This window comes from Erythranthe guttata, chromosome 1, assembly GCF_056151865.1.
Source record: "Erythranthe guttata isolate IM_541 chromosome 1, IM_541, whole genome shotgun sequence".
NCBI classification, from domain to species: domain Eukaryota; kingdom Viridiplantae; phylum Streptophyta; class Magnoliopsida; order Lamiales; family Phrymaceae; genus Erythranthe; species Erythranthe guttata.
The window spans coordinates 8,456,793-8,475,269 of NC_142533.1; the positions used below are offsets into that span (position 1 = coordinate 8,456,793).

At 29.2% G+C, this 18,477-nt stretch overlaps 4 protein-coding genes across 4 annotated transcripts; all 4 read left to right on the plus strand.

The window, feature by feature from the left end:
- Window positions 1–4,087: 4,087 nt before the first annotated feature.
- On the plus strand, window positions 4,088–5,903 carry LOC105969794 (xyloglucan endotransglucosylase/hydrolase protein 3). The gene is made up of 4 exons (XM_088816210.1): window positions 4,088–4,253; window positions 4,604–4,704; window positions 4,806–5,002; window positions 5,528–5,903. The coding sequence occupies exons 1-4, from the start codon at window positions 4,088–4,090 to the stop codon at window positions 5,901–5,903; spliced, it is 840 nt and encodes a 279-aa protein (XP_088672336.1).
- Window positions 5,904–7,530: 1,627 nt separating this feature from the next.
- On the plus strand, window positions 7,531–9,920 carry LOC148772773 (xyloglucan endotransglucosylase/hydrolase protein 3-like). Its single transcript, XM_088821106.1, has 4 exons — window positions 7,531–7,713; window positions 8,334–8,434; window positions 8,529–8,728; window positions 9,475–9,920. The coding sequence occupies exons 1-4, from the start codon at window positions 7,545–7,547 to the stop codon at window positions 9,824–9,826; spliced, it is 822 nt and encodes a 273-aa protein (XP_088677232.1). The 5' UTR covers window positions 7,531–7,544; the 3' UTR covers window positions 9,827–9,920.
- Window positions 9,921–11,751: 1,831 nt separating this feature from the next.
- Window positions 11,752–13,616, plus strand: LOC148772774 (xyloglucan endotransglucosylase/hydrolase protein 3-like). Its single transcript, XM_088821113.1, has 4 exons — window positions 11,752–11,960; window positions 12,112–12,212; window positions 12,306–12,505; window positions 13,147–13,616. Exons 1-4 carry the CDS (start codon window positions 11,792–11,794, stop codon window positions 13,502–13,504), a joined length of 828 nt encoding a protein of 275 aa, XP_088677239.1. The 5' UTR covers window positions 11,752–11,791; the 3' UTR covers window positions 13,505–13,616.
- A 3,326-nt stretch (window positions 13,617–16,942) lies between these two features.
- On the plus strand, window positions 16,943–18,259 carry LOC105969798 (xyloglucan endotransglucosylase/hydrolase protein 2). Its single transcript, XM_088816258.1, has 4 exons — window positions 16,943–17,111; window positions 17,314–17,414; window positions 17,516–17,715; window positions 17,839–18,259. Exons 1-4 carry the CDS (start codon window positions 16,943–16,945, stop codon window positions 18,188–18,190), a joined length of 822 nt encoding a protein of 273 aa, XP_088672384.1. The 3' UTR covers window positions 18,191–18,259.
- Window positions 18,260–18,477: the final 218 nt, after the last annotated feature.

Below are 18,477 nucleotides of genomic sequence, written 5' to 3' on the forward strand. Positions count from 1 at the left end.
AATTTTAATGCTAATGCTACTTAAAATTGTAATTCTAATATTATCCAAATCCTTGTCATATTCCTAATCTTATTCATAACACTAATCATAAGTCTAATCATAATCATAATCCTATTCCTAACACTTATCATATAATAAATTTAATACTAATAATGCTAATGCTAATGCTAATGTTAATTCGAATTCTAATCTTAATTATAATTCTAATCCCAATCCTAATGCTAATCATAATCCTAATACTAATGCATGTCACTAAATATCGTACTAAGCATAATCATAATCTTAATTATAATTCTAATACTAATATTAATCATAATCCTAATATTAATTTTAATATTATATTAATCCTAATTACAATCTGAATCCTATTTCTAGTATTAATACTAATACGAATTCAAAGAATATTAATTATAATTCTAATTCTAATACTAATATTAATCACAAATTCTAATTTTGCAACAATTTTTTTTTTTTGCAATGATCTATTATTTAGTATAAAAAACAATTATATTCAATCTCAAACCTTTATATCAAATTTCTTATGTGTGGTAGCTGAAGCATAAAAAAACACATATTAAATATATTAAAAATTAATATTTAATTATATTTTCAAACTGACATTAAAATTATTTAAAATATTATAAGGGTATAAGCAAACGTTAAGACGTAAAAAAACAATAATTGTTGTTAATAAGATAAATTATGAAAATTCTCCTAAACTTAGGCTAAATTACAGAAAACACCCCCACTTATCGGTGATTACCAAAATCCCCCTGATGTTTGTTTCGGTCTTACACGACCCCCTTATGGTGTGATTTTTTACGGAATCTTTTTTATTCCAAGTAATGTCCCAAAAAGTATGTAGTCTACCCTTGCTGACGTGACATTTCTTTTATAGTAATTTTTATTTCCAACTGAGTGATGAAATAAGGATTGTAGTTTGATATTTCATCTTTCAGTATGTAAAAATATATTATGCAATCATGCAGAATAAAATATCAAACATGAGTTATCAATTTAACCACCTCAGTGTCAATTTAGAAAATAACATGTGGCAATTAGATATATTTAATTAACAACTATTTAATACATATGGTTGGATCAAATACATTTAGATAAATATTAAAATAAAATATTAAATAGCACATAAATATTCGGAAACTAATTTTGATACTTTTGGGTTGGAGTTGCTCTATATATTTACTTAATTATTATAATATATAGTATATACGACCATTATACATTTTAAATAAAACAATAGATATTCTTAATGTTTGGTATTAAATAAAGTGGATAAACGAATTTAATACCAAAGATTTAGAATAACATTATTATATTTTGAAATATATACAATCAATTCGTTTTTTTTTTTGTCTCAATTGTTAAACTTAACTCATGTTATTCAACTTATTAGTATAATCATGATAAAATTTGAATTTTAATTAGTATATGATTTAAATGGTTAAATCAATCGTAAAATTTATTTTCACTGGATTCAGTGAAGAGAATTTTTTTTTTTAAATAATAACACGAAATTCATGTAGTATAATTTTCAATATGGTAAATAATTGGGAGTACATTACACTACACATGGCAGAAAAAAAAATAGTGTCAATTTTTGCAATATAATAAATTCGAACATGTATCTTTCTTTTTTACAGATAATATTAATATATAATATTAAATTAGTAAAAGAAATGCATATTTTCTGGTCATGTTCATGTGAAATGTATAATATCAAATAATTTATTCTGCAATATTTGTTTTAATATAAATCCAAATTTATGAATTAAAACTCAAAATTTCCGTAACACCATCAATAATGCAATAATAAGTGAAGAATTTAAATCGAATTTAACTAAATTAAAATTAAATTGATTATAAAATTAAATTCAAAAATAAATTTATTTATAGTTTCTAAGAAAGTTGATATATTTAGAGCATTTTATAAATGGTAGGCTATAAATATATTAATAAAATAATTAAATATATTTAATTAGCTTTAATTTTGGAAAATGATGACATGTTTTTTGATGATTTATTTCCACCAATCAATTCGCCACTTGGGATGAAATTGAGGACATGTCACTAATTGAAATTGCCAAATGTCAATCAATTAGCTATGGAATTCAACTTTCATATATTATATAGATGTCAATCAAAGAGTTTATTGCAATTACTACCCCTGTGAAAATCGCAACTGCGTGTTTCCCCCCTGTCATAAAAAAATTAGCAAATACCCCCCTGCATTTATCAGTCAAAGGCGAAAACCCCCCTCATCGCAAATCGTGTGTCTCACGCGCGGTTTCTGCGATTTTTCTTCCTTTTGATGCAGGAAATGACAAAATTGCCCCAACTTTTTTTCTTTTCTTCTTTTCCCTTTTTTTAATAAAGTAATAAATTAAAAAAGAAATTAATTAATATTTAATATTCTTACACCAAACCACCACAGTTCCCACCATAGTCCACGAAAGGGGACACCACATCGCCACCACTCTGTGAGCCATATACACCACTGTCTCACGGTATAATCGGGTTTGTGGGGCGCCACAAACTCACTTCCGAGTTTCGACAAAGCTCACTAGCTGCTCAATTTCTGCAGCTCCTCACTGCCGTAGGCGACGGAAGAGAGGAGAAAACTCTGGTAAAAGTGGGAGGTGGAATGGGAGGCGGCAGCGAGGTGAAGTTGGCGGTGGACTGGTGTCTGCGGCAAGAAGAGTGGAGGAGACATGTTATCGAAGGAAAGAGGTGGGGCCGGTGGAGGTGGCGGCGTGAAGAGGTGACTGCCGGAGGTGGTGGTGGTGGCGATTTCAAGGTGAATAAGAAGAAATTAGGGGAAGAAATGTTCTTCTCTCTGGTTGGAGGCGGCGGCATAACGAGGTGATTGCCGGTGGTGGTGGGAATTTGGTGGTAGTGGTGGCAATTTCAATGGGATTAAGAAATTTGGGGAAGACGATGTTTTTTTTTTTTTTTTTCTATAAAAAATCGTGTTATTTACGTTTGTTAAAGAAATTTGAAAAATTGCAATTCGATCCAAATTTTTGGATTATTGTATTTAAATTTTTGGATTTATGTTTATCTATATAAGAATTTTCTTTGTTTATGTTTTAATGTTTGTACTTAATATTATTAAACGAATAATTATAATATTAACTTAAATTTCTAATTATTTTTCAGTTCCTAAGTAATTTTATATTTTAATTTGGCTCCAAAATATTGTTTTCAGCCCCATAATTTTAGAAATATTATGTATTTCCTGAAAATTACAATTCAGTCCCTAACTTATTATTTGATTAAGTTTCTACAATTTTTCAGTAATTCAATTTGGTCCCCAATTTTTTTTTCAGGAATCTCCTTAGGCTATTTATGTCTTTTCACAACTGGTCAATAGGAAAAAGGGGAACGGGTCGAGTATGCTACCTAAAAATAAATACAGGGGGGTATTTGCTAATTTTTTTATGACAGGGGGGAAACACGCAGTTGCGATTTTCACAGGGGTAGTAATTGCAATAAACTCGTCAATCAAATGACTTACCTTGTTTACTCATAGGTAATGTGATTCAACTTTCGAGAAAATGTGATTGGAATATTTTTTCACATTTTCAAATTAATTAGGCAAGTAGTCCAACGTTATAGTAAGTGAAGTTTATATTATGGTACGTAGATTTCAGAATTTGAGTCAATTCATAAGGTTGACTCACTAAAACTTTATATATATAGTAATATAAGGACCTTATAGTAATATATTACTCAAACAAGAGTCCCAAATGATAATTGTGTATAATTCCCAATCGAAATTTGAATGCTCAATTTGATATAATCAGTAATCAATGCTGTCTTAATATTGAACAATTTAATATATTAGGGAACTTCTATATCATAATATTCATATATAATGTTACACTCCATAATACATCAACAAAATCTAGAAAAACATGAAAAGATTACAGAATTACAGTTCAGTGGATAATATCAAAAAGACAATATATATATATACATATATATATGAAGAAAAGAAAGACTAACTCATCATCTCATGAAACAATAATTCTTTCTCATTAAAAGAATTGTTTTTTGTACTAATTTAATGGCTTTTCTTGTTGTTATTACCATTGTTCTTGGTGTTTTTTGTTTGCAAGCAAATACACTAAATAATAATTTTTATGAATACTATTCCTATCTTTGGGGAAATGATCACTTTTCTGTTGATTCTCAGGGAACTGAGGTCCAACTTAAATTAGACAAGTCCTCAGGTAATCCATATACATAAATAATCTTTTTTTATTTTATGGAAAAAAAAAATACTATTTATTTAGAAGTTCATTCGAAAACCCCTTGCCTTATTTTGAATCGTTAAAAAAATTCCCGTTTTAATTTATTAGCATAATTCCCCCTATATTGTATTTTTTTTTTTCGCCGGGGTCATTTTTTCTTGATATTTTAGTCACATGAAAAGTCACAACAATATTGTTTTACTATTTGTTGTTTATGTGATTTTAGTGTATTAAATTTCGGAGATTCTTCAATTAAATTTTCGATGTGCCATACATACGCTGTGAATGCGTATAAACTTAAATTATTGATTTAATTTGTTTGAATGCAGGTGCTGGATTTAGGTCTAAATTGGACTACCAGTTCGGAATGTTCCATATAAGGATGAAGATACCAGACAAGAAAACCGAAGGAATTGTTACGAGCTTCTACGTAATGATTATCTATCTACCATTGCCGTTATTACGAAACAAACATTTGATTACCAAACTAATTTTGATTAATTCTATTTTTCATGGGTAATATATTGGCAGTTAACCGACCTAATGGATTCGATGCACCCTATTGATCATATCGAGCTAAACTATGAGTTTATTGGAACAAACGGAACGATGCGAACCAATATTTACGACAACGACATGGGCCACAGAATTCAAGTTTTCAACCTTTGGTTTGATCCAACACAAGATTATCACACCTACGAAATCCTTTGGAACAACTACCAAATACTGTGAGCATTTCATTTCTTTATTTTCTCATCTCATAAAGGGAATTGAATAAACATATAATATTAATGAAACGAGAATAATGTTATAAAATAATACCCGACACCCAATTTAATTAATTAGCGTATTAATGCAATATATACTAGATGCATGCTATAGAAGATCAAATAAATACAATTAGTGATCATCTCACCGCAGATTCACACATAATCACACAGATGCATGTGGATGATCTGCATAACATGCATTAAATATGAAATATAATATTTAACAAATATTAAATTACGCAGTACACTATTGAAACTATCTAGACCATGTAGATGCTACAAAAGATGAAATAAAACTAGCATAATATAATTACACCACAAATTTACATATAATTACACACATATATGTGAATGAGCATAACATGTGTAAGGAAATAATATTTTCTTTTTGGCCAAAAATTTAGAAAAATCAAAAAAGTGAAAATTAAATATATGTTATAATATCTTTCAATTTTTTTATTTTTAATTGAACATTTTTTGTAGATATATGGTTGATGGGATTCCGATAAGAGTGTTCAAGAACAACACGGCTGAAGGAGTGGCGTATGTAACGAAGCCGATGCACATTGAAGGGACTATATGGGATAACTCAACCGGGAGTAGTGGATCTGTGAACTGGAGCAACGCTCCGTTCGTAGCCCATTTTCAAGATTTCGGTTTCTACGCTTGCTCCGGAAAAGGGAATAATTTCTCGCAATGTTCTTCCGACGGGCAATTATGGAACCAGCCGAGTTACAGACAACTCACTGATGCTCAGAAACAACAAATGGCTGATTACAGAAAAAAGTATCTGACTTATGACTATTGTTGGGATCAGTCTACCAGGAAAAAGGAATGCTCACTTAGTAGTACTGTTTGAAGTTTGAACACACACAATAAACATGTGTTTGTGCTATTTTATTATTTGTGACGAAATAAGACAATTGTTTTTTTCTTTTTTCCTTAAATTGGAATATTTGTTATAAGAGACACTGCACCAAATCCCCTTAATTTTATTCCATTAATTAAGACTCCAACTATTTTCATAAAATAAATTGAATACATTAATTCAATTACAGTATAAAAAAAAATTATAGTACAAGTGAAAGTTATAACATATTTTCAAATAATTTATATTCTTTTTACGTATTAATGCATCCAAGATTCATATAATCAATCGATACTCCCTCCATTCCATAATAATATCTGTCACTTTTGAGAATTTTTTTTGTTCCATATTATCTATCACTTTAAATTTTCAATATTTCATTAATTACTTAATCTCCAGTTTATACCCTTATTTACTCTTTCCAATACACTTTTTTTTAAACTAATTTATCTCATATTAATTATAAGACAAGGTCATTTTAGTCCAAATGCATAAATTTTCCTAAAATCAAGATACATTTAATAAAATTCTTAATCTTTGTGCAAAAGCTAATAAAAGACGATGAAAACGGAACGGAGGGAGTACTTTTTTGTCACAAAATTTGGAGTTGAGAATGTCTTAATTATAATTTTGATCAGTTTACAAGTCCGTGTTCTCTGACCGTTCACTCACATCCCGAGATTTAAATCTTGCACCATTTCCTAATCGAGGGATGCAAACAATGTATTAGTATTAAATGTCGATCCTAAAATTGTAGCCAAAATTTGAGAAATTATCATTGTATATATGGTAGATTTTAACTGTAGATCTATACATAATTACACACATACATGCATATGTGTGCGTGCTTAGCGGATCAATCTACATTTAAATCCCTCCAATGTAAATAACCAGGTTATAGCTTCAAACTCCCCACAAATTAATTTATATGATTATGTACGTAAATAGTTCTAATAACAATTTTAGTTCATTTTCTTTTAATATTATATTGGTGTGCTCCCATTTCATAAAATTATCGTTGTATGTTGGAAGACATTTGTCTGTGTAACACCATTAAAAAGAATTTTGATTATATTGGCCACATATTTTTATCATCAAAGTCAATAATATAGTACATCTAGTGTGAACTTTAATTAATTTACTGGGGTTTAAAAAATAGTTTTAGAATTCTAAACTACGAACGCTAATTTAATATAATAAGGTATCAAATTTTGTATTTTTTACTATATTTGTTGACTTAATTAATTTCTGAAAAATTCTGGTAATTATTGTAGAATATCTATCATGTTACTTATTATAACATAATTGTTTCAACATTGGTGTAATATATAAATCTCAAAGGATTATATAAAAAAATTGTCAAAGTTGACTCATATTAATTACAAGAATATACCATTTAATTAGGTATGTATGTGCTGTATAATATAAGAATGTCACACACCACACTCCTCTAAATAAAACAACATCGATCCTTACTAATTAATAATTGTTATATTATTAATTAGTAAGTAGTCATTAGATTGCATTTAAAAATAGTAATTAGAATGATAATTACAAGAATAAAATTCATTTGTGGTACTATATAAGAATATCACAACATATAGAATCAATCACTCATCTACACTAGAAATAATGGCTTTTAACATGATTTTAACCATTGTTCTTTGTGCTTTTTGTTTGCAAGCAAATGCAGCGTTAGATAATAGTTTTGATGCATATTATTCCTATCTCTGGGGAGGCGATCACTTCTCGATTAATCCTCAACGAACTGAGGTCCAACTTAAATTTGATAACTCCTCTGGTGAGTATATTACATTTTTTTTAAATTGGTACATATATTGAATTTTTTAGGATCATCATTTTATAGATATATAAATATATATAGGGCAAATTGCATGTCACCCCTTATATGTTTTTTTTTTATTATTTTCACACTTTACCCCCTAAAAGTTAAAAAAAAAAAAAAAAATTGAATCCCCCCTTCAAAATATTACAGTTGTTGGACATTGCCCTGATAGCAAAATTCCGATTAATTATTAACCGGAATTGAGTGTTTTTCTTGCACATTGTCCATGTAAATATTATTTTTGTTGCACGTTGCCTCTTCAAAACATTAATTTTCTACACACTGTCCCTTTAAAATGTTATTTTTATTGCACGGTGCCTATACAAAATTTGCTTTTGTGGCAAATTGCAATCAAAACAATATTTCGAGGGAATTATCTTTTTTTTCTGAATTTTTAGGTGGGAAAGTGTGACAATGAAAAATTTATAGGGGTTGAAGTGCATTATATATATATATATGTTAATTTTATTTATATAATATAATGTTTATTTTATAAAGAGGCTCCAAAATACTTGTGACCCATTGGCTCTCATGCTAATTATATTACTTATGGTTTGAAATATTTTTGTATATAGGTGCTGGATTTAGTTCCAAATCAAATTATGGCTCCGGTTTATTCCATGTCAAGATGAAGATACCAAGGAATAAATCAGGAGGAATCGTGCCAAACTTCTATGTAATATATATTTATTATTTTATCGATCATAAAAACGATTCAGTTACGAAAATTATATAAATTTAATTGTGCATATTTAATTTGTAACTTGTAGTTAATGGGACTCCCGGTTGGTGGGGATGCAAGCAAACCTCATTTCGAAATTGACTTTGAGTTTTTGGGATCGACTGGAAGATTGCAAACCAATATTTTTAACAATGATACCGGAAGCAGAGAACAAAAGTTTAAGCTTTGGTTCGACCCATCGGCAGATTATCACACTTACGAAATTCTTTGGAACCCTTCACAGATAGTGTAAGAATTTAAAATACTCTCAATTTCCAGACTTTTTAGTATTCGTTCAAATTAATTTTCTAAAATATCTTCAAATTATCAAATGTTTCTCTATTCTAACAAACATGATTTGACTAATATAGTAAAAAATGTATTCGCTAGAATACAAAATAAAAAATCACTTTAGCTTTCAAATTCTTGTTAAAAATTCTTTTTCCCAACACCTTTCAGACATGATTTGACCGGCTACAGTACACACTGTCTCTTATCAAAATATAAACTAACTTTATTTGATTTTCAAATTCTTATCCCAAAGCATCTTTCTCCAAAATAAAATGGAAAATGAAGCCAAAAAACTTAACAAACATAGCACAGTTAAATTTATATAATTTATTTTCCTTGCATTTTCATCTAAGTTAGTTATATATGAATTTGCACATTTAAATCCAAATATTTCGAATGAAAAGGTGAAAAGGCGATTTTAATGTAGGCATGGTAATCGGTGTGACAATGTCGAGTTTTACATTTGAAAAAAAACTTAGTCTGGATGATATATGTTATGAGACAAATAATTGATTTAAGTCTTTTTTCTTGTTTTATTTGTTATGTTTTTACTGTTTATCACTCTCTATTTGTGTTTTTTAGAATAATTATTTTGGAAGAGTTGATTACTATTGGTTGAGAATCGAGAGAGCTATTTTCGTTTAACTTCAATTCTTATGTCTAGGCAAAGCTGACTCATAATACTTTGGATTTTAAATGTGCAGGTTTCTTGTTGATAATATCCCTATAAGAGTGTTCAAAAATAATATTCCGGGAGTGACTTATCCCAATCAACCGATGCACGTAGAAGCAAGTATATGGAACGCACAGTTTGCTGGAAAAGTGGATTGGAGTAAAGCCCCTTTCTATACTTACTATACGGATTTTGGATTCTACGCTTGCCCCGGGGACAATATGGCAGCATGTGCTTCTGATAAACAATTTTGGAATAAATACAAGGAACTCAATACCGCACAGAAAAACCAGATGGCGCATTACAGAAAAAGGTATATGGATTATGATTATTGTGCACAGCCGGCTAAAAGGAAACCGGAGTGTGCTTACAATAATGTTTGATGATATGAACATTTTGTGTGCTTTATTATGAAGAGAGAATGTCTTGACAAAATTATGAAGTAATAATAAATGAATTTCTTTTAGGTACTATTAATTGTTTGATTATTTTCTTATATGTTCGACCTTCTTAGAGCAATTCCAATAAAGAAATTAAATGGAGTATCAAATGACAAAATTACCATTTTGATACTTCAAAACACAAAAATGCCCCTCCAATTAGACACGGCCATGGCCGGTTCTGGGCCCGGAACCGGCCCGTTGACGACCCGGCCCAACCCGTTGACCGGTGAACCAACCCGTTGGGGGGAAAAAAATTCAAAAAAAAAGCAAATAACGGCTAGTGAACCGGCCCGAACCGGCCCGGCCGTTATTTGTTTTTTTTTTGAATTTTTTTCCTCCCAATTTTTCTTATAAATACCCTCACACCCCAATTTTTCCTAAAATTTACTTATTCATCAAATATTTCAAAAAACAAATAAAAAAAAAAAATTCAAATTTTTCGGGCCGACCCGGAACCGGCCCGAACCGGCGGGCCAACCCGGCCCGTCGAACCGTGCATATTACGGGCCGGTTCCGGTTCCGAAAAAAATGAACCAGCTCTATTTGCAGCGAACGATTCAAGGATGAATACTAACCAGCTTCGCATGTGAACAATGTTGGATACAACCCGACGTTGTTTAGGCCCTCACAACATCAATTTAACCGTTGTGGGAAGTTTTAGAAAGTGAATATCTTTTTATCGAAAATTTTGAGTAGCACTTCTGCAAATTGCTTAATTTTGAGTTCAAGTGGGATTAGTGTAACTTTGTGTTTTCCATTTTTTTTTCTTCTTATATTCATGTTTACATGTGTTGTTAGTGTGTTTGTACGGAATTTATATGTTTGTATGCACGTGTAAACGTGTAGTGTGTTCATGCATGTGTGTATGAATTTGTATTTTGCGTGTTTATGTGTTTGCAGTTTCTATATGTGCATGTGTTTATGTTAATGAAAATAATAAAAATTGAAAATATATTCGGGTTTTAATATGAATGGGTATTAGATTTGACATCAGGGCCGGTTCTGAGGGAAGGCGAAGTAGGCGGTCGCCTAGGGCCCCCGATTTTTTACGAAAATTTAGGGCCCCCAAATTATTTTATGTACACTTTATTTATTAGTACTTATTTTAAAAAAAATATTTTGTAACATCAATTTTAAAATAAATTTAAACTAAATGATCAATAGATATTTTTGCAATTTTCTTAACCTTGGGGCCCCTAAATATTAAATTTATAATGTCTTAATTACTTATTTTTATTCCAAAATAAGAATCAATATTCATTTGTGTATTCAAGTTTATAAATATTTATGAAGTCTCTTTGATATAAAGATTATACGTCACAGTCACAGGAGGAAGTGAACCAACAAATCATTGTTAATTTTGAATTTGTGTCCATATTTTTAGTTATTTTATATTCATACATTTCAAAAAATATTTCGGGAGCGCTGCCCCCGAACCCCTATAATATTTTATTTCATCATTTTTAGAAAATATTATTTATATTTTTTTAGTACATTTAATTTCGAACACCCCTTAATAAAAAAAAATAGTTTATCAAATAGGGGCCCCCGTTTTCAGTTGTTCTTAAACCTCGCCTGGGGCCCCCGAATTCTCAGGAACGGGTCTGTTTGACATATATAATAAGTAATCAAATTGCTAAGATTATTTGTTTTCTTAATTTATGCAAAATTCTGGTAATAACCGGAGAACTTGCATCATTTTGATTATTACATTATCATTATCATTTACATTGTTGTTTTATTACAGGTATTTATTAAATCTCACAAGATTGTATCCACAAAATAGTAAAGTGGGATAATAATTACAAGAATACAACATTTATTTGCGGTATTCAATGCTATATAAGAATATCACAAACTCACAACATACATCGAAAATCACTCATCGAAATCAAACTTGAAATAATGCAATTCATAATTATTTTCACCATTTTTCTTGGTGCTTTTTGTTTGCAAGCAAATGCAGCACCAAATAATAGTTTTGATGCATACTATTCATATCTTTGGGGAGGCGATCATTTTTCGATAAATTCCGAAAGAACTGAGGTCCAACTTAAATTTGATAATTTGTCAGGTAAATGTATATAGGGTTGACCCTAGACATAAAGTGCTATAATCAAAATTTAAATAAGGATGTATTATTTTTTTCAACAAATTTGAAATTTCAATACCATATTTTTAGTTTACATATATATACTTATATTATTGACATGTTTTGTACGTAGGTGCTGGATTTAATTCTAAATCAAATTACGGATCCGGATTATTCCATGTCAAGATGAAGATACCAACCAACAAATCAGGAGGAATTGTTCCAAACTTCTACGTAATATATTTTAATTTTGTGCTATTTTTATCATAAAAATAATTTTTCAACTTGTGTATAGATTTAATTGTGCTTATTTGTAATTACTTGTAGTTAATGGGACTTCCGGTTGGTGGGGATGCAAGCAAACCCCATTTTGAAATTGATTTTGAGTTTATGGGATCAACTGGAAGATTGCAAACCAATGTTTATAATAATGATACTGGAGGTAGAGAACAGAGATTTCAGCTTTGGTTTGATCCATCAGCAGATTATCACACTTACGAAATTCTTTGGAACCCTTCCAATATACAGTAAGATGTCATATTTTTTAAATTTTATTCAGATAAAAAAACCGACTCGTGTTAAAAATAGAGAACTAGGGGCGATACATGATTTGATGTTTGAACCCTGGCCCCGGTTATTCTTTTGTGTTAAATGTTAGGTACCAACTCCCCTAGTGAAGATTCGTTATATGGTTAAAAGCATTACGGTATCACAAATATAACATTGTACATGCGTATGATATTATTTAAAACTTAATTATGAGATTATTCATAACCCTTTTGAGACAAATAATTATTTAAGTTTATTTGAAGATTCTTGATCAAATAACCATATTAACCAAGAACTGATCGTAAAATTGATATGTTTATCGATTTTAAAAATTGCATTGAAAATTGTCCCTATTTAATTTTATATTTCATTCCTCTATTTTTATCATGTTTTTCTGTTTAATTTCTATATTTTTATTTTCACTCAATTTTTGTAATGTTTGGAAGGAACAAAATACCTTTGATATGATCAGGAGAAACTTTTTATACGATTTATTTTTAATTAATTTTATTTCTTATATTATTTAAATTTAATTAATAATCATATATATATTTCATTTCTTATATATATGTTTGGGGGAAAATAGAAGATACATAATCATTGGATTACAATTGTTTAGGTTTCTTGTGGATGATATTCCTATAAGAGTGTTCAAGAACAACATTCCGGGAGTGACGTATCCCAATGTACCTATGCACGTCGAAGCAAGCATATGGAACGCACAGTTTGCTGGAAGTGTGGATTGGAGTAAATCCCCTTTCTTCACCTACTATACGGATTTCGGATTCTACGGTTGCCCTATACAGGGCGACGATATTGCAGCATGTGCTTCTGATAACTATTTTTGGAACAAATACAAGGAACTCAATACTGCACAAAAAGAAAAGATGGCGTTGTACCGGAAAAAATATATGACTTATGACTATTGTGCGCAACCGGCTAAAACCAAGACGGAATGCGCATACAATAATGTTTGATTTGTAATTTGCCTCACTTGAATAAAAATTGTCTAACATAGTCTCACCATACACGTGTGTATGAGATGTTATACTTCAAATAAATAAGATGTGAAGTAAATTATTATTATTATTAATGTTGTTTTCTTATGGTGCGGCAATGTTTAAATAGAATATAATTTACGATGATATGAATATTTTCAACCTATTGAGTTATCTTATGTTAAGGGACTTGATATGTTCAGGACTATATAAAAAACTTGCAATTTAAAATACGAGTAAACTGTAAAAAGTACCCCTGTATAATCTTTAAATAGCAAAAAAATCTTATAATAAATAAACTAGTAAATACCCCATATGAAATTTAGTCAAATTAAAGGAAGAAAAACTCCTCTAGTTGACTTTCGTATGGCTCACTCGCTGGATGTGCGGCTAATAGCTTATTTTTTGGACGTGAAATAATGAAATTGTCCCTCAAATTAAATGTATTTATATGTTTATATAATATATGTATATATATTTTATTTTCAATTTTTTTAGAAATTAAAATATTATTAAAAAATTAGTAAACAATGAAATTGATAATTTATTAAAAATTTGGTATTCAAATCAAGTATAGATTTTTGTAAATACAAAATAAAGAAATATATAATTATGGAATTTAAGTTTTCTTTTGATATAGGGATAATTTAAAATATATACAAAAACTATCTAATGATAAAAATAAAAATAAAAGAACCCATTGTACTTTTCTAATTAAGATATAGCAAAAATAAAATAATTAAAATATTTATAAATTATAGGAATTTATTAAGTACGTATAAAACTTGGTGGTATTTCTGTTGTTTGTGTTAATATTTAGAAAACTTCATTTTGGTGTTGAAAATTTCGGGGTGAATCAGTAATGTTTAAAACTTCTAATATAAAGGGTATTTAGGTCATTTAAAGCCCAAAATCGCATCCCCCATATGCACATACGACGAGTGTAGCGCACGATAACCAGTCAGGGGTCTTTTTTAGCTTGGACTAACTTTTATATGGGGGTCCTTGCTAATTTTTTGTAACATAGGGGTGTTTTCGGCAATTAGAGATTTCACAGGAGTAGTTTTTGAAAAAAAAAATTATATTATGAGGTTTTTGTGAGAAGGTCTCTGATCAACCATCTTTATTATATTATCTTAACTTTTAAGCTTAGATTAAGTTCATTCATTTATTGTCTTATAAATAAAAGGCAACTTAATATATATGACCAAATTATCCCTAACTATTTAAACTCAATTCTCAATTGTAACCCTAATTTATTTTTAATTTCATCAATTTTGACAAAAAAATAAAAATTCCAATATTGACTTTTCCTTTTTCAAACTTTTTTTTTTCAGAATTTTTTTATACTGCAGGTTTCAGGCGTTGACTTTTTTTTCCGCACGCTGCTAACCAGTGACAATAATTTTACCGTCGTTGACAACGACAATAATATTACTGTCAACCACATTAACAATTTTTATTTTTTAATTTGTTGACCGATCAACGTAATACAATTAGTATCTACCATTGTAATATTATTGTGGTTGACGGTAAAATTACTGTAAACACAATAATATTGAAGTCAACCACACTAATTTTATTCATTTATTTGTTGGCCTTTTATTTTGTTTGATTTGTTGACCAGTCAACCGAATAATATTGATGTCTGTTATTACAATATTATTTAAACAAAATTACTGTAAATACAATAATATTACTGTCGTCACAATAATATTAATATCAACGGCAATAATATTACTAATATTACTATCAACCACAACAATATTAATTTTTTTGACTTTTTATTATGTTTGTCTCTGTTAACTGGTCAACATAATAATATTATTGCATTACATAATAATTTATTATGTAACATAGTGATTAACAATATCACAGAAAAAAGGCAAGTTGATGTTAAATTTGGTTAAATTGATGAAATTGGAACATATTAAAATGTGAGAGGACCCGACCCGTCAATGTATTGGGTCGCTTTCGGGCTACCAATATCAGGACCCGAGACCCGACGGGTCCACTCGGCGGGTCTACCCGTTGGATCCGACCCGAGGACCCAAGTATTAAACAACTTCGAACTGATCGGGCAAGAGTAGAAAGAATGGACAATTCTTACCACTAGGTTAACCAACATGTTTCATTAGAGGTAGACCATAAATATATATATATATATATATAATATAAAATGCCGGTGTAAAATGATTTAAATGATATATATATATATATATATATATATATATATATATATATATATATATATATATATATATATATATCATTGAGAAAACATTAGTTATACATATTTATCATTATTAAATAATTTTAATTTATTTATTAATCATTTTACACTTTTTGTTTATGTTATATATATATTTATTGTTATAATAATCCTAACTATAAATATATAAATATAAATAACACTGTAAAATGATTATAATAATTGTATAACTAATGTTTTAATAAATTATTAATTGACATGTTCACTATTATTAATATTAAAAATCTCAACTAATAACAAATATATATATATATATATATATATATATCACATCCCATTCTACATATTTTCCTAATTTCATGCTAGTTAGATTTTTCCTGGCTATTCGTCTAGTTAATCATATTAAGTGTATAAACTTGATCAATCTTAAGATTGTTTTAAAAATTAGAATTATTGTACAAGAATCTTTGAGTCATTTTCACCTGGAAAAGTGTGTATTGACATGTGATCAGTATCATTCGATATCATTCGAACATAGGTATTCGCCTTTGGTAGCAATTATGGAGACTCATGCTTAATTTGTTATTCATAATTGAGTTGTAATAGAATTATAGTAATTTGATCTTGGCAATAAATTATAATCCATGCGGAAGAGAGCTATAATTAACATAGTCTTTTAGGTTAATAATTATTAGGGATCACAAATTTGCATACTTGAGGGGAGGGGTTTTGACTTTTGAGTAAACAATCAACACAATGGGAAAAACAAAATCATTGATGTATAATCGCGTGTTTATTTGCTTTCTTAATATGCTTAGAACATGTATAATTCATTTTAACATTAATTGGTTTGGATTAAGGACTATTGAAACTAAATGTTGTAGGGATTACGTTTTTTATAGAAACCAAAATAATGCAACGGTAATCAATGATAAAAAATAACTAATCAAATTGCTTAGCTTTTATTTCATTTTTGTCTTAATTTTTGGATGATTCCGGTAATAAGTGTAGAACTCTATCTTTTGAATTACTATAACATAATAACATTGTTGTTAATTATTATTTAGTAAGTAGTTATTAAATTTCAAAGGATTGCATTTTTAAAATAGTAAGTAGAATGGTAATTACAAGAATAAAATTCAATTGTGGTACTATATAAGAATGTCGCAACATATAGAATCAATCACTCATCTACACTAGAAATAATGGCTTTTAACATCATTTTAGCCATTCTTCTTTGTGCTTTTTGTTTGCAAGCAAATGCAGCATTAGATAATAGTTTTGATGCATACTATTCCTATCTTTGGGGAGGCGATCACTTCTCGATTAATCCTGAAAGAACCGAGGTTCAACTAAAATTCGATAATTCCTCAGGTAAGTAGTATATATTGAGTTGACCCAAGATTTGACTGGCTCCAAGAAAATAAAAAGTAGGATGCATTAATATTTTGCAAAATTATAAAAATAGTTTGGGGAAAATGAACGACAAAAAAAAATATTGAGAAGCACCAAAACCGATTCTATACAAATTACTAATAATAAAAATACCTTTTGTTTTTAAAATATTTTTATGTAGGTGCTGGATTTAGTTCAAAATCAAATTACGCGTCCGGATTATTTCATATCAAAATGAAGATACCAAGGAACAAATCCGGAGGAATTGTTCCAAATTTCTACGTAATATATTATTTTTCTTTAGCTACTTATATTATAAATGAAAATTCTATTACAAAATTACGTACATACATTTAAGTGTGTTTATTTGTAATTACGTGCAGTTAATGGGACTCCCGATTGGTGGGGATGCGAGCAAACCTCATTTTGAAGTTGATTTCGAGTTTTTGGGATCGACTGGAAGATTGCAAACCAATGTTTATAATAATGATACCGGAGGTAGAGAACAAAAATTCAAGCTTTGGTTTGATCCGTCAGCAGATTATCACATTTACAAAATTCTATGGAACCCTTCCAATATAGTGTAAGAATTAATCTCTGAATTTAATTAAATTTCGACTATATAACATTTTGGAGGATTATTTTTTTCTTAAATTAACTTTATTTTTTATAGTAATTGAAACATAATCCAATCGAAATTATGTAGATTTTATGTGGATAACATTCCTATAAGAGTGTTCAAGAACAACGTTCCGGGGGTATTGTATCCCAATCAGCCGATGCACATTGAAGCTAGCATATGGAACGCACAATTTGCCGGAAAGGTCGATTGGAGTAAATCCCCTTTCTACACCTATTATACGGATTTTGGATTCTACGGTTGCCCGGGTAACAATATGGCAGCATGTGCTTCTGAGAAGTTCTTCTGGAATAGATACAAGGAACTCAACCCCGAACAAAAACAAAAGATGGCTTACTACAGGAAACATTATATGACTTATGACTATTGTGCACAATCGGCTACAAGAAAGACTGAATGTGCATATAATAATGTTTGATATGTCTAATTTTTTGTCCCGTGATAGAATTATTATTTGTTGGCATTGTCTTAACACATAAATATGTGTGTGTATGACTTGTTATTGTTATACTTTAAAGGAATAAATTAAGTGTTGGGTATAATTTTTTTTTTCTTTTTATGTGTTCTTTTATGGAGAAGCAATATTTTGACAAACTATATAGTACGACGAAGAAATTTTCTTTTAGTTACTAGTTTTTATAATAAGGAACTTCAAAAATATAGGACTGAGTTTTAGTTCGACGAATGAAACTTTAATAACAAAAT

What these genes read in the sequence shown, in the direction of transcription:
- LOC148772773 (XM_088821106.1), top strand. Translation starts at nt 7,545, where the DNA reads ATGGCTTTTAACATGATTTTAACCATTGTTCTTTGTGCTTTTTGTTTG. An exon ending in GAATCGTGCCAAACTTCTAT is followed by an intron (nt 8,435 to 8,528) that starts GTAATATATATT and finishes TGTAACTTGTAG; the next exon opens with TTAATGGGACTCCCGGTTGG. An exon ending in TGGAACCCTTCACAGATAGT is followed by an intron (nt 8,729 to 9,474) that starts GTAAGAATTTAA and finishes TTAAATGTGCAG; the next exon opens with GTTTCTTGTTGATAATATCC.
- LOC105969798 (XM_088816258.1), top strand. Translation starts at nt 16,943, where the DNA reads ATGGCTTTTAACATCATTTTAGCCATTCTTCTTTGTGCTTTTTGTTTG. An exon ending in GAATTGTTCCAAATTTCTAC is followed by an intron (nt 17,415 to 17,515) that starts GTAATATATTAT and finishes AATTACGTGCAG; the next exon opens with TTAATGGGACTCCCGATTGG. An exon ending in TGGAACCCTTCCAATATAGT is followed by an intron (nt 17,716 to 17,838) that starts GTAAGAATTAAT and finishes GAAATTATGTAG; the next exon opens with ATTTTATGTGGATAACATTC.
- LOC105969794 (XM_088816210.1), top strand. Translation starts at nt 4,088, where the DNA reads ATGGCTTTTCTTGTTGTTATTACCATTGTTCTTGGTGTTTTTTGTTTG. An exon ending in TAAATTAGACAAGTCCTCAG is followed by an intron (nt 4,254 to 4,603) that starts GTAATCCATATA and finishes GTTTGAATGCAG; the next exon opens with GTGCTGGATTTAGGTCTAAA. An exon ending in TGGAACAACTACCAAATACT is followed by an intron (nt 5,003 to 5,527) that starts GTGAGCATTTCA and finishes CATTTTTTGTAG; the next exon opens with ATATATGGTTGATGGGATTC.
- LOC148772774 (XM_088821113.1), top strand. Translation starts at nt 11,792, where the DNA reads ATGCAATTCATAATTATTTTCACCATTTTTCTTGGTGCTTTTTGTTTG. An exon ending in TAAATTTGATAATTTGTCAG is followed by an intron (nt 11,961 to 12,111) that starts GTAAATGTATAT and finishes TTTTGTACGTAG; the next exon opens with GTGCTGGATTTAATTCTAAA. An exon ending in TGGAACCCTTCCAATATACA is followed by an intron (nt 12,506 to 13,146) that starts GTAAGATGTCAT and finishes ACAATTGTTTAG; the next exon opens with GTTTCTTGTGGATGATATTC.